The following is a 16,031-nucleotide window of genomic DNA, read 5'->3' on the forward strand; positions in this document are numbered from 1 at the left end:
AGGGTAGTTTGGCCTGTTGATGCCCGCAGCACCACCTGAAATGTCTAAAACACATTCTTTAAACAGGAATCTGTTTCCTTAGAGATGAATATACTTTTTTTTTTTTCCCTTCCAGCCGCTCTTGTTTTGTACAGTATGTTCTAGAAATATCAAATACCAGTAAGACAAAAGGGAAAAAGAAATATTCAACACCTCTGCAGAGGAATACCCTGAACTCAGCGGCACAGCCGGAGCTGCTGCGAATGCAAAGTCGTGAGAGTGGAATGATGAGCGGCGTCTTCATACCTATGCAGTCCTGATTGTCGACATAGTGCACCTCGTTGACTCCGAGCCCCTCCCTCTGGTACAGCTCTTGCTCCTGGAATGTAAACGAGATATTTCTAATGAGAATCCATAACGATATTCTCGGCGTATAAGGCATTCGCCTAATGAGGACGGGGGACGACTCTGTGCTTCTGGGGCATTCTAGCTCTCTAACAAACGGCACTTAGACCAGACTTTCTGCTATCACACTTTCATGCAAAATGAGCCTCTTAAGGTTACGGCTTTCATTCTGGATGTTGCTAACAGTGTTTTTCCGTATGTAAATGAGGGGTTTAAAGGTCAAATGGGATGTCTGTCATTTTGGAAAAGAAGTTCTTACAAAATGATCAAAATGAAAGTAGAGCGCAATCTAAAATTTGCCCTTTGCTGAGGAAGTTTTAATGAAGCTGCAATTTTAAGAGGTCTCCCAACAAAGTTCAGACAGATACGGCTTCAGTTCTGCAGACAGATCGGCTGATTATGTTTTCGTATTGACCCAAAACTGTTTCCGGCAAACCGAACTACACATCCAGTGACTTTCACGGTTTATTTAGCCAAAAACGGCAAAAACAAAGAGGCCGTAAAAACCATCATGGAGGCCGATGGCTGCTCAGCGTTGGCGGTGATTTAAGTGCCTTCCAGCTTGTTAGATGAAGACCCAGGGTTATAAGAAATGACATATATGGAGCATCATTATTGGCCAAATCAGAAAATGTACATCAGTTTGTTGCTGGTTGTTTGGCTGCTGAAGATGTCTGTATATCCAGAAATAAGACACAACCAGCCAGTGTTATGAGGAAAGCAACATAACACTTTCAAACTTTAAAAAAGTATTTTTAAGAGACACATATTTACAGGATTGCAAATATCTAGTTTTCTTTTCTTCTTGGAGACATACTTTATGGTAACTATCAGCAAAAAGCACATTGTCCAAAGGGAATAATCGAGTTTTGGAGTCTCATTTAAAAGATGATTTAGGTTTAGACTTAATGTTTTGAGGTGACTGAGCTTTGGAGAGTCAATACTTCAATTCAAAAGTGAGACACCCACACGCCCACTCTTAGAAAACAAGTGCTTACAATAAGAAAACTTATATCTAAGTATAAATCAAAGTCGTGAGTCGTCCCAAGATGTCTGAGGTGGTTGATTTTGTTCACCCTCCCTCCCACTAATGGAAACACAGTGAATCACGGCCCTCACCTCTTTCAGGATGCGCTCGTTGAAGAACTGCTGCAGTTTCTCGTTACAGTAGTTGATGCAGAACTGCTCGAAGCTGTTGTGTTCAAAGTACTCTGTGGACCAGACGCAGCAGCAGCAGCAGCAGGTGGTTAAAGATGCAGCATCACCATCACACTTCACACACACTCTCCTGATCTCAGTGAACAGAATGAACTGTAAAACTGTCAGTCGTCAGCGTGGCTTCGCAATAACGGCTCTGAGACAAACTCTTAAACATCTGTTGTACATACAAACTGCTTGAAGCAATGCCGATTAGCGCAGTGTGTTCCACTGTAATTTCCCTTTCTCTCTTCTCGGAGACTTTAGAAGAGCTAATTATTATACTTACTTTGTGTTCTGTTTTGCAAAACCTCCTTAGGAGATGAAATAGAAAAAGCCAGCGTACGACACAAATCAAACAGAACGTTGTGACTAAAAGAGAAACTAAAATTTCATGTTTCCTCGGCAGTTTTCTAAAGCAATGAAAATGAGCTTGTAGATTATCACTTTTCTCTTTTTTAACAAACATATTTGAGCTGAAAAGCTGTGAAACCTTGAAAATATCCAAATTCTGAAGGTGTTTTGTTGAAGTTTTTGGATTCTAAGCAAATTCTACAGTGACATGTTTTTATTTGTGACCTTTAACACTGGGCATCTGTCCAATCCAACACTTTTATTTACCTAAACAATGATTTAAAAATGGATTTGACACGAAGGTGAAGCTGAAACAAACTTTTGTCCTGTTAACAAAGACGCTACCTGAATGTTTTGTAGAAAATGCTGCAGACTGATGTTCTTTATTTTAGCCGATACTAATCCTATAAAAACGGCGCTCATCCTGATATTTTGGACCCACTCGGGACATCTCTGACTTTTCCTTAATCTATAATCTAATTGTTAATGTAATCGAATACTAACCAAAGCCGGCGATGTCCAGGACGCCGATGAAGTTGGCGGAGGAGTCGAAGGGGAAGCACTGGTTGACCCTGGTCACCACGTGGTCGAACAGACGGCTGTACACGGCCTTCGCCAGGGCGTCCCGGGCGTTATTAGCCTGCTCCACTTTGAGTGGCACTCTGGCAAAAACACACAGGGATAAAAGCAAAGGGTCAAAACGACGTACGGCGTCTTGACGATCTACAGAAGAGATGATAGAGAGTTTCTGGTGGGTTTGGAGCGCGAAATGCACCTTTTTCAGTGTGTATATTCTGTATATCTACTGAACTGTGTGTAATCCCTTAAAGTGTTTATCCTTCACTACACTGTAACTACATTTCCCATGGTTCATTGGTGATGCAGAATGATTCCTTCCCTGTTAGAAAACGTATAAACATCTGAAGGGAGTGTGCTCATTCACACTGAAAACTGATCTTGTAAAGTTGTAAGTTTAAGCTGAAGGATCAATTAAAGTTAGAGCACTTGTGGGAGCTGAAGAGTCACTTGAAGACGAAGGACTGAAAGAGTCTGAGAGGCCAGTAACAGTCGAGAACTGCAAAAAAAACTAGTAAGTGGACCATTGATCTTATATTATTTTGTCATGCACACTGATCTTAAAGAATCGTCCATGCAGTTGCGATGCTGAAAGCAGCTGAAGTGTCCTCAACAAGTCAATGTAATTACAGCATATTAAATATTAAATCATATTAAACCACAACAGGTTGGCTCACATATTGATCTGGGACTTTATTTAATTTATTTATTTATTCTTTTGCTGATGTGGGATCAGGCCGCAGTGGCAGCAGGCTGAACAGGGTATTCCAGATGTCCGTCTATCCAGTAGCTTTCCAGCTCCTCCTAAGGGATCCCAGAGCGTTCCCAGGCCAGGTGAGGTTTAGAAACCCTCCAGTGAGCTCCACACGGTCTCCTCCCAGCTGGACACACCCAGCAAACCTCCAAACCAGATGCCCCGACCACCTCAACAGGCTCCTTTCGAAGCGAATACTACTCTACTCCAGTCTGCATCCACGATCCCACGACCTCGTTCTCTCAGTGTCAGTGAGAGAGGAAACAGAAGCTAGATCGACGGCTAGACTGGTCCGAGGGATTAAACAAAGCGAAGGACTTGAGACCAAAATAATGTTTTCTTCATGACTTGGGACTTGATGCTGTGGTATCTGATATGTTATGTGCATCTGCTATGTTATATGTGTGTGTTTGTGTCTTCAGGTAAGAGAGTCAGAGAGGATGCATGGTATGTGTTAACAGACAAGGTCAGGGTGCTGCAGGAAGACTTCCCAACAGGAAAAGGAACATATAAGGATGTGGTGACTTCCCAAGAGGGGCAATTTCTATACATCCCTCCATGTTAGGGCAAGACCTCTTTGGGCCTTGCTACTGACGGAAACCATATGGTGAGGTAAGCGTTTCTAAAGGTATAAAAGATGACATTCAGAGAAGCTCGGGGAAGATGTTAATTTGGCTAGGGGATACTCTGTCTGTACGAGACAAGTACACTACTCACAGAAAGTTAGGGATATTCGACTTTCAGGTGAAATATATGGAAAATGTAAACAGTGAATGCTACAGTGATATTATATCATGAAAGTAGGGCCTTTAAGTAGAAGCATGCACTGGTGATTTTATTCATCTTAAACAATTTATTTGAAGAAAATCTACCAACAGTGGTAGGTAAACCACAACAAAACATGTTCAGTGTCTCAATAAATTGGGACGTGGCCAAAGGACGTCCACTCCTCTCCTTTCTGTGACTCTTCCAGTCTCTGTATCACTGTTCCAACCTCCTGATGACACTCTGTGACCCTCTAAGCTCAGTGAACACCTCCGTCTGAGGACTTCCTGTTTGAAGCCTCCAGTGTTGAGGTGCTGCTGATCAACTGTTAGGTGTCGTCTTGGTCTCATGATGTCAGAATGTGAACAGCAGGATGAGGAGGACTGTTTAAATACCAATTCTAACTGAAGCAGGAAATGTATTGGTGGATTCATGGATCAAACCTGTTGTGAATGTTGCTGTTAAGCTTCTTGTTAGAGAACAGCAGCTGGTGCAGAAAGTACTGAGACACTGAACAGTTGGACATGTGCATTCAAAGGTTTAGAGAAGGTCACATTAAGTTCACCTGGAAAGGTTAGAATGTATTTTAGATTCATCCTGAGACTTCACCTGAAAGCTGAACATCCCTAACTTTTAGTGAGGAGTGTATGTTGGGTTACGTCTTTGCAGGCAGCCATGGCTCCTGTTAGACAACTCATCTTTTTGTAATAAACCTATTTTTATGCAACAAGTCGTTGTCAGCGGACGTTTTTCCTCCCATCATCAAGCATCAGAGAAGTCACAACAATACCTCCAATAAACATGTTTTTAACAATGTAATCCTTCTCAAATGCATCATTGTGACAAGACCTTTGTCGTTTATTCAGTGAAAAAGCCAAGAATCGCTGGTTCCTGTGTCTCAAACGTGAGGATTTACTGCTTTTCTGCCTTTTTATGTTCCAGTTAACTGAGTATCTTCAGTTTTCGGACAGCTTGACAAAACCAATTTGAATACTCTGACATTTTATAGACTGAACAAACTGAGACGGTATTCAGCAGCACAACTGAGGAAATAATACATTTTTTAAAAAAACTACTTGTTGCTTCAGACACAATTTGTCTCAAGTCTCAAGATCACAAAAAGTCGACCTCACACCTCCTGCTGTTGGAAACCTTAGAGTTTATGTTTCTGCTGCTAAACACATCGGACTAATTGCCTAAAATAAAAGTGTAAACATTAATCAGCCTCCGGAGATAAATTGATTCTACTTATTAACCCGAAGACTAACGCTCAGTGTGAATGAACAGAGCTCGGCTGGCTCTCCAAGCAGATAATTGTGTTATTGACGGCCAGAAGAAAGAGAGATTAAGTGTGAGGTGGCGGCCATAAACACAGAAACCGTAACCGGCAGCGAGCTCTGTGGACGGTTTGTAATTGCTTCTGAGTGTGTGCGCTTCAGTGGCGGCAGACAAAGGGAGTGACCCGATCGCAGGGGCCAGATAAAATGTTCCGCATTAATCTGCTGCGAGGTTCAACTTTCTGCACAGGCTCTACACCTCTGGACTTTGCTTCTGCACGACTGCAGTGGCACTCAGAAGCTCCCAAAGCTCCAAATAACGACTTCCAAAATCCACCTCCCTCCCTCCCTGCCTCCCTGCCTCCCTCTCTCTCCCTCTCTCTCTCTCTCTGCGACAAATTATCTCCTCTGCACATACATCTTTAAGCCACATGTGACATCAGGGGGGATACTGACGCCTGGTCCCTGCAGGTGCCTCGGTTATATTTTTTCCAAACACATTATGCAGCGATAGGACGACCTACCGTGCCAAGGGCAGCCCCCCCCTAAAGCTGCAATCGGTAATTTACTTCTACGTCTGCACTCTGTGTGCATCCCCATTAACATTCCCTGTGTGCGGTAAATTCATACCAACCTTCTCCCCAGTTGTAGTCCAGTTCAGATGTAAACAAGGCTTTCACAGCTGTGCTCGTGTCAGCGAAGACTTTAACAGCTCAATCTTACCAAACGTGTGAATAAAAACAAGGCAACCGTCGAGTTTACTCACATTGATGTTGCCACGTTTGCCTCGACTCTCTGTTCTCCGTGATCTGGTTTGTTGAACCTGAACGTTACGTCTACATTGTTTTTTTTTTCTTCAACTGTTATCATGACTGAAACATTGGTTGCACAGTGTAATGGCTATAGAATAATGGCGTCGCTTTCACCGTACAATCCTATTTGCCACCAGGTTCAAGGCTCAATTTAGGGCCCAATGGAACAATGTGAACCAAAACAGGAATATTTCAGTGCTTTTGTTTTTTCCCAGTCGCTGTGAATAACTATCAGCAGTAGTCATCCCCTATTCACCTGTGTTCTGTAAGATTTGCACTATATTTTATTCTTGTACATTCTCTTATTTTTGTATTTTTACATTTTTGTATATTGGTATTTATTTTTATCTTATGTTAACTTAATTTTTTTAAATTTCCTTTTTCTTTCACTGTAATTTTTTTCTGAATGGAGCTGTGTGTATATGTGAATTTCCCCTTTGGGGGATAAATAAAGGGCATCTTGAATCTTGAATCTTAACACACACAGACAGGGTCCAAAGTCAACACCCCTTAATATACACAATAAAGTTTTTGGCCAAAAATACTAAACAAAACTTGGCCAATGAAGACAAAACCTGGGGATGATTCCGACTAATAAAACAATCTTAGCGAAGAACAGGGTTACTTCCATAATCTGACAGTCTGTCTGGGAGAGTTTTACGGAGCAGAGGATGAAGCTACAAACAAGAAAACTACAAATGATGGACTTTTTGACTTGAGGGGTTGGCAAGCTAACGGCCGTCATCACCCTTAGGACGGACGGTTTCTCTTCCCCCGTGGATTTATCACTCTGATATTGTGCCTCTTACACACATTTTACAATATGAGAAAGTTCATTTTTCACCTTAGAAATAGTAGAAAAACTCCAACCACATGTGCTTATGAAGACCACGACGACGTGGCTGAAAGCTCTGGAAAATCTAAGCAACTACAACTTGAGTTTTGTTAACATCAAACCTGGTTTTAAGACATAATTTATACATTCTGTTCACATTTTAATTGCTCATATTTAAGATTCTTTAAATGGCAAGAGTGGAAATGTAAATATCACATGAACTTCTGAGCACTTCTGCAAAAGTGTTTCAGCACTTTTCAGACGAAGTTTCCGCCACAGAGGGAGCTTTAAAACGTGACTTATCGCCTATCAACACTCCCACAGCTCCTCACCTTCACCCCTGCCCTCTCTCCGCTACCTGCCATGTTTAATTCATGATGCCGACTCCTCCGAGCTGCAGCGCCGCAGCCGGAGGTTTGAATACTGAGGTGAGGAGCTCTCATTTAAAAACCAGGAGGTCTAAATGCCAGGGCAGCATAATGTCAGAACACTAATCGTACAAGTAGCCTAATATGTATTCCCTCGGAGCCTCTGCACCGCGAATGTTATTCCTCTCTCTCTCAGTGTAATTACTGATGTCGCTTTGTGTAGAAATTGTGCTCTGAAAACGCCGGCTGCTCTGCATCTGCTCCCCGACTCCGTCCTCACAGTCGCTGCTCGGGAAAAAAAATGGTTTTCAAAATGGACTTTTCAGCCTCGAGAGGCGTGCTGGGAAATATAATTGGGAGACACTTGACGTTGGTGTTAAAATACTCTGACGCTGTTCTTGCTTTGCTGCGTTCTGTAGTTACGAGTCGCTTCTCATTTGTAGACGTCTGCAGCTTTTTGTTGGAGTTGGAATTTGATAGTCCCTCCACACTGCGAAGAGACTGAAAACACATCTCTCCACAGTAAGCGGACATTTTTGACACTCAGAAACTGAGTGCCAAAGAAAAAACTGCCCAAAAAATGCTTTTCAGAGTGGAAAATATCTGAAAGTGACCTTGTGTTGTGGTGAGTTAGCAGAAATCTGCACTTTTCGAAGGCGTACAGCTGAGCGGGAGCTGTGTGATAAGAAGTGCTTCCTTTCTTTCCGAAACTGTAAAAAATAAAACTGTTTTGGTAAACCCTGCAATAACTGGTCTTTTGGTGTCAGTGGAAACAACTTGTGAACCTAAGAAAGAAAGAAATCAGGTCAAAAAATTGGCTTAAATAAGCATCCATCCACTTAAAGTGATCAATCTGAGCTGGACACTTCAAGCAGCTTCCACTATATAGTTACTATCCAGTTATCTCCCCGTTTATTTTTGTTTTAATCATTTAATTGCATTTTAAATTTCTCTGTAAAGCTCATCTGGAAGTAGCAGGCACTTCATCACACTGATCCGAAACTCATATTGGCAAATCCAGTATTACCACAGATTAATCATTATCGCTGATATTTACATTGTGAGAAATTTGAGTTGTTTTACGGCACAAAACAGACGGAGAGAGAAACGTTCTCGTGGACGTCGCTTCCAGGTCTGAAAAGTGAAGCCGATCCTGAAGAGCCTTAAACCTGCTTTCTAGGAAGTCTGTGAGAGAACGAGGCGACTTCTCTCCTGGTTTATCAGCTCAGTCTCTCGGTCTCTAGTTTACAGTCTTCTTCAGCACAGCATTTAGTAAAGTCTTTGTGGAACGAACATCACGTCTGGTTCCAAAAAACCAAGATGGCGACGCCTGTAAAGCCAAATTCTCGGCTTCAAACCGGCGGCCTGTGATGTGGGTGACGTCACGGAGGCTACGTCCACTTCTTTAACAGTCTTTGCCTAAAACTTTACATGCTACATGCTACATGCTACATAAGCTGTGAACCACACTACCTCCGCAACCATAAATACTTGAATACTTTTTGCACACTATATTTGCACTATCCTTTTAAATTATTCTTCTGTACATTTCCCTCTTTTTTTATATTTATAATTGTTTTTCTATTTTTTATTCTTGTGTCTATGTGGAGGGAAACGAACAAAGTAAGAATTTCATTGCTCAGTGTCACAATCGTGTTCTTACTGTGCACATGACAAATAAACATCTTGAATCTACAGTTCAGGCTGTGACCCCTTCGACCAAAGACTGTTTATTTCTACTTCTGTTAATTATAGCACAATCCCTCAGATTTATCTTGCAACCACTTGGATTTTCGGCAACGATTCCTTCGACAATGACAGATTGACATTTAGAAATAGTACAAGAAGCTGCTTTGAGGTAGAGAACGACCCAAACGAATGAAGTCAGAGAAGTATTGGATGAAACTCAGATGGATGTGAGGAGGCCACAGAAGTTTCTGCAGGTTTGTTTAACGGCACGTCTGGCTGCCAGGCTGATGGACTAATCTCCCCCTCGACTCTCGCAAGCTGTTAACTGCTGACCTCACCCGCCCTGATTGGCATCTCCCATTTTCTCTTTGCCCTCCCACTCGTTCCCTCCCTCACCGTGTTGAAATTACACTCACGTTAAACGTTCCCCGTTCTGAGTTTAAGTACCGCACTGCCCTGCCTGTCTGCCTTTAGGACCTCGCTCCCCTCCCATCTTCTCATCTCCCATCCTTCACTCCATCTGATGCTCTGTCCATCGCCCTCTGTGTCTCTTTCACTCCCTTCACCTTTTGTCGTCTGAACTTAATTTTCCTCCCCCCCCATCCTCACTCCATCGCTCCCCAACTCTACTCTACACACAAACACTTTCGTCATCTTCACTTCCAACTCTCCATCCTACCCAACGGGTCCTCCAATCACAGTAAAGCATTAGACCCTCAGAATGACAAACATGTAGAAATACAAGTGTTTTCTCATTTGATGAGACAATCAGCAACACAGAATCTTCTGTCAGCCAAAACAGTTCAGAATCTAAACTAAAGAAGTACCTTTCAAGGTGAAATAGCTAGTTTAGTTAGCAATCATTTACTTATTTACGAATCCAGCAGTTATGGTGCGACAGTATCATCTATTTGAAGTTGTGCTTGTTTCCACCCGATGAATTTAAGTTCAATATTCACACTTTTAGCTCTGGTTTGGTCAAAGACGCTGCCATGACCCAGCAACATACAGCAGGTTCAAGTAAGTCCGCTGTTAATAACCTGTGTTTGGTTGCCGCAGAGGAAAATAGATGATCTTGTTAGCTCGAGTAAAGAGTCTCATTCGTCCTTAAAAGCATCAACGGCTCCCGACAGCGCTGGCGGTGAGTCGGTCTGTTGTTTTGTAATTAGGCTACTCAAGTTGCAGAGCCTCTACAGCGTCATTATGCATTTAGTTAGTTATTTGTTTGAGTTATTCTGAAGTGCCTCATCGTGCGATTATATTCTTTTAGCCTGAGTCAAAATAACCTGGCGGGACAGTTCGAATGAGGAACGAGACACTTTGCATTAATTTAAAAAACCCTCTGAATAATGAGCGCGTTTTTATGCGCATGAATAAAGTATTTTGTCATCAATGTATTAAGATCAGCATCAGTTTGAAGCCTTTTATGATGGGAAAGGTTTCTGACCACGATAACGTTTCAGTTCCCTCCAACTACCATGAGCACGAGGGGTTTCACCAGCCGTATCGCCAAACACAACCTGGCATCACATTTAAAGCCAACGTTTAAACAATTATCCTTCTCTACAATGTCTGCACAATCACAACAACTAAAATAGACAGTGGTTAAGGTTAGCGATGACCGTTCAGATTCAGAAATTAGGTGTTGGACAGTGACAGGGCACAAAGTCTAGTTTCCTTAAATAGAGCTGAAATGATTCGTCCAATAGTCAAACATTTGATTGACAGAAAATGAAGTGGCAACTGTTTTGAAAACTCAATAATCGTCTGATTTATTACTATGAGCAGAAATGCAAAAAACAATCTGGTCCCAGCTCCATAAATTGCTCTTTTCTCTGTTTTACATGATTATAAATTTAATACATTTGGCTTTAGGACTGTTGATCAAACAAAACAAGACATTTGGAGACGTCACCTTGGAAACAGGTGATGGACTAAACAAATAATCATTTAATCAAGTAAAAATAATTGGCAGATTAATCGATAATAGAAATAATTGTTAGTTGCAGTTCTACCCTGAATACAAAGCTACAAGCCCATCCACCACCTCGACCTCCACACGCTTGATTTTCACTGTGATATTTTCGCCTCATGTCATTTCCCATTTCATCCAGTCGATGAACCAATGACTGGACGACAGCTAGAAGCAGCCTGAGGTACAAGTGACGCTTTGTCTGCGTTAATCCAAACACTTACTTCAAACGTGTAATTTGGCGAGAAGTACAGTGGTCCCTCGTTTATTCCGGGGGTTACGTTCTAAAAATAACCCGCAATAGGCGAAATCCGCGAAGTAGTCAGCTTTATTTTTAACAATTATTCTATATATTTTAAGTCTGTAAAACCCCTCAACATACAGTTTATACACTTTTCTCAGACAGGCATTAACATTTTCTCACATTTATCTCTTGTTTGACTTATTTGTTTGTCTTGCAAACAGGCAGCACTTAAAAGTCACACTGCTAGCGATTAAACATTTCTGTAAATTTGGCAAGCCGAACGCATTCTGTACTGTACAGAGACACGGCACGGAGGAGATTGATTGACATTGGTCTACAGTCCCTTAGCCAATCAGGACGCAGAACACAATGCGCGTTCATACTCTGTAAAAAAAAAAGCATGCAAAATTGCACTAAAAAAAATCCGCGAAACAGCGAGGCCACGAAAGGTGAACCGCGTTATAGCGAGGGACTACTGTAATGCGTGTTTCAGTCATAAAGTGGAAAAATTGGTCGAAAAAAACAACAACCATGTAGCAAGGAATGAGCCACGCCCGCTGATTTGGCTCAAAGTTCACAGTGACTATCGAACAGTAATTTTCCCAGAAAAACCATCTGACAGGGGAACCAACATCGACACAACACTGGCTCTCACAGTGAAGAACAGAAACAGGGATTTATTCATGTTTTATCTGGTAAAACCAGAATAAACTTTTCTGTGGATGTCAATTTCTGAGACACGACAGAGGCCAAAACGTGTCCCGAAGAGACGAGGCTTGTTTTTAACCAAACGTCTTCAGCTCTGTGATGTCAGACTGAAGCAGGTGTTGATGAACTGGGGCGCCGACCGGAGGAGTGAGAAGTCACCAGTGAATGACGAGATGAAACATCCGATGAAACAGGCTTTCCAGAAACTGCAAATCATCACAACCACAAGAGGACCGTGCAGCAGGCAGGCATAAACGTACCCAAAAAACATTAGGCTTATCAGCAGAGTGGTAAATGAGATTAGCTGCGGACATAAACGCAAACCTTGGAGGGATAATTACGAATTAACCTGCTTTTTATTAGCGTTACAAAATTCCTCGGTATCTCCTCCAGCTTTTATACATCTCTTCCTCTGTTACACACTCGGTGTCAGTTAACTCTTTTTTTCCTTCATCTGCTAGTTTTCCTCACCTCATTCCCCCTCCGTGAGTGTCTATCGATGCACACAAAGAAACAGACTTACACAATCACACATTTACTTTCAAGTAAACACACTCACTCCCAGTTTCAATTTACTGTGCTGTCATAGCCCATAATTGATTTCTGTTACCCAAAATACACAGAGCAGATAATAATGTATAAATAAAGGAAACAAAAAGACAAAAATCAGATTTAATTCTCGCTCTCTCTAAATCCCATCTCCCTCCCTCCCTCCCACGCTCGCTCTCTCTCCCTTTATTTCCCCCCCTCTCTCTCGGCCCCACACACAGAGCTGTCTGCACTCTTACATAACCCAGACAAATAAATAACCAGCTTAGGTGATGCAGCCAGTTGGCGGGAGTCCAACGCGCCGCCTCTCTTCAATTCACCCACCAGGTCTCATTTTATTCACTTTTACCAACTGTGAAATCAAAGCGATAATCCGTGAAATTTTCATATAAATAAGTAACTGTATGGGTTCGTCTGTGCTGCTTCTTGCAACAGAAATTCAACCTTTTTCCAGTTCAAGAACGATTTAACATCTGCTGCTGTGAATACTGGTGGTCTGGAGGCTCTAATGTGGGAGAAACTCACTCAGGAAATAATGTGTTTTATATTCTTATTCAGTTTGAAATATGATGGTAGCTTCATAGATGGTGACACGGACAAAAGAAAGTCGTCTGCGTAAACTTTAACCACAGAAACGCCAATGAAAAACACACCACGGTCCTTTCTAGCTGTTTTCATTGACAGGTGATCATGAGAGCAATGATATGAATAGAAGTATCAACAGCACTAATAGCACAACTATTGTGTCTGAAAATTAGAGGTTTGTCTTGCAATTATGACTTTATGTTTGCAATGAATATTCAAGTTCTTTTCCTCATATATATACATTTTATATAGAAGAGTTTTTCACATAAATTTACCCATTTAATCTAAAATGTTACCATAATATAATTACTATGATTATTGTGGTTATTGTTATTATTCTTAACCTAACATGGCCCTACAACACAAAAAGACAAATGAAAATGAAGTCTGGACGGCGGCCAAAGTGCTTAAAATTCAGTTAAAGACGATGGAAAACACAAATGTTTACAGCTACGACTAATGATTATTGTTATTAATGATTTAATTTATCTAAAATATGAGAAAATTGTCAAAACTGGCCTGTAGAATTTCCCAAAATCCCAAAGCGACGTCTTAAAATTGCTGACTTTGTCTAACAACACTATCAGTTCTGTATTCTGTGACTTCCACTTAAAATACTTGATTAAAGCACAAAACACCACTGTTTTGTCTAAAAATTAAGACTGCATTTCCCATAAATCTCATGGTTTCATTGCTTCCTGTCTGTCCTCCTCCTCCCTGAAGGCGACGACGAACATGCTGGAAACCATTTTTTCCATCGCTGCCACCATCTGCCGCCACCACAAAGTCTGCTGCCTCCTTGTGCAAAGAGGATCTTTTGCTTCTTCAGTCTAAAAGGTTTTTCTTTTTGGCTTAAACGGAGAGAGTAAACATGTTGGAAGTGATTTTTCCCATCAGCTTTTCATTCCTTTCACCATCTGCCGCCAGCAAAAACTCGATAACGATAGCTTCGTTTGCTCTGTTTGCTCTGGAAGAACCGTCCGGACTCAACAAACACATTCAGAGACGTTCACGCGTGACAAGCAGTTTGTGTAGAACATCAAATATGTTTTTGACTAAAACTGCAAATACTTTTCTGTCACATGTATTTGTGAGTTTCTGCTACAGTTATTTGAAACAAGAAATATTTGTGTGTACGTTAGAAATACATTTGTGAACCTTATGTTTTCATAATGTGGATTTATTTTACATGAATGTACAATGAAAACTATGTTTGTGTGCATTTTTACTTGTGTTGTTCATTTTGATGAACATTCACAAAGATCTGCATGTAATATTTGATGCCATAAAGTCAATTTTATATTGAATGAATATGTCAATTAATCAATCAACCTTTATTTGTAAGGCGCCATTACCTTTAATCAAGAGAGAATTCAAAAATAAGGCTTCAGGAATCCCCTCGAGGAAACATCAGGCGACAAGGACAAGGAAAAACTCCCCTTTAACAGGAAGAAACCTCAGACAAAACCTGGCAACCAAAACCTTAAAGACAACTTTGACTAGATTACTGATAATGGGAACATTTGAAGAGTGAATAAAATGATCTTAAATAGTTCCAGGTTATCTGTTGTAGTGTAACAGAGTTAATAACGCACTTTATTAATCCTTATTTCTAATTTGCATGTGTGAAGTTTATTGTAATCAATAAATTATTTCTATTTACTGGTATTTTTATAACTTTTTATATATAATTACGTTGCTGTATATCACCAAGTTGCCACACAATTTTAATGTTTTCTTTGGAAACTGAACTGTTTATGCAGAAACCACTGCTGCATATTGTTCACTGTTAATGTCGTTCTGTGTCGTTCTGCCAGTTAACATGTTGTCATTTAGCTCGGCCTTATTTGCCTCCCAGTGTCACGTGAGCAGCAAACAGAGATACCAGCAGCCGCTTCCTGGTTTTAACTCAGTTGTTTGTCATGTTCAGGGAGCAGCGGTGCAGTTAAAAGAGGCCATAAGACATTTAATGGGTTATATGTCTTCTACAGGAGCAAACTAATGCTTCCCATGGGGGCTCCACCTCCGTTACAGCAGCACAGGGGGGGCTTTAATTAATGACAAACAAAAGATGCATGAGTGGTGCAGCTGCTGTAACTCAAGGCAAAGGTTGGACATGTTTTGTGCTCAAACGGTAGAAAGAAAGTCTGCTAGTGTGTGTGTGTGTGTGTGTGTGTGCTGCTCTAACAGAATAAATTGGTGTGACTGGTATTCTCCAGCTGCTGCACACATCAAAACATTTATGTGGAGGGATTCACTTGGATATAAATCCTGAGACACGTCCGAATCCCTCTGACCCTTTGTGAGTCCACAGAACAGCCACCTCTTTGGGTCTGATGCTGAAAAAGCACCTCTAGAAATGTTCCTGCAGCCACTTCTCCAACAGTTTGACTCTTTTTTGTGTTGGCACTGACTCACGAAAGGTTAATCTACCAGTAATCTAACAGGAGGAGGCAATAAACTGCACTCAGGACTTATTTTGGCGTTCTGTTTAGAGCGGAGAGGCTGCAACAGGCTGACTGTCCTCCAAGTGAAGGTTTTGATTTGTTTTCGGCAATTACACCAAATTACTGTGGTAGTAAACGTTTTAATCTGGGAGAGGAAACCGGATAAACGCGGTAAGCAGCGGGATAAAGTGTCACCGAGGTCTGTCGGTTTATGCGGAGCGACAGGCGGGACAGACGAAGACGTGGAGCAGCTTTTGACTCATCTGGCCCGGCTCTTCTCTCCACAGATGAAAAGAGGAGGAATAAACATTAGCGTGGGAGGTTTGAAATCGAGGCGAGTGGCTTTGGCATTCAGATGGCGTGTGCCGAGGCCGGGCTGCCAGCTAAACAATCACAGGCTTTAGCGCTGCTGGGTTCAGACTAAATGCAGACCGGGACTTGGCCTGAGGGGACTGTCACTCCGTCTGTCTGTCTGTCTGTGTTTCTATATCTGACCGTTTGTCTCTGCCGTTGCC

At 41.6% G+C, this 16,031-nt stretch overlaps 1 protein-coding gene across 3 annotated transcripts in view; it reads right to left on the minus strand.

Moving 5' to 3' along the window:
• Nucleotides 1–16,031, minus strand: part of myo6a (myosin VIa) — a 132,397-nt gene that overhangs the window by 58,381 nt on the left and 57,985 nt on the right. For all 3 annotated transcript variants that reach the window (XM_070849046.1, XM_070849045.1, XM_070849047.1), the window contains exons 13-15: nucleotides 2,440–2,597; nucleotides 1,504–1,595; nucleotides 286–358 (exon numbers count right to left, since the gene is read on the minus strand). In XM_070849046.1, the coding sequence (XP_070705147.1) occupies nucleotides 286–358; nucleotides 1,504–1,595; nucleotides 2,440–2,597 (323 nt within the window). The remainder of the gene's footprint in view (nucleotides 1–285; nucleotides 359–1,503; nucleotides 1,596–2,439; nucleotides 2,598–16,031) is intronic.

Source organism: Pempheris klunzingeri, chromosome 18, assembly GCF_042242105.1.
Source record: "Pempheris klunzingeri isolate RE-2024b chromosome 18, fPemKlu1.hap1, whole genome shotgun sequence".
NCBI classification, from domain to species: Eukaryota; Metazoa; Chordata; class Actinopteri; order Acropomatiformes; family Pempheridae; genus Pempheris; species Pempheris klunzingeri.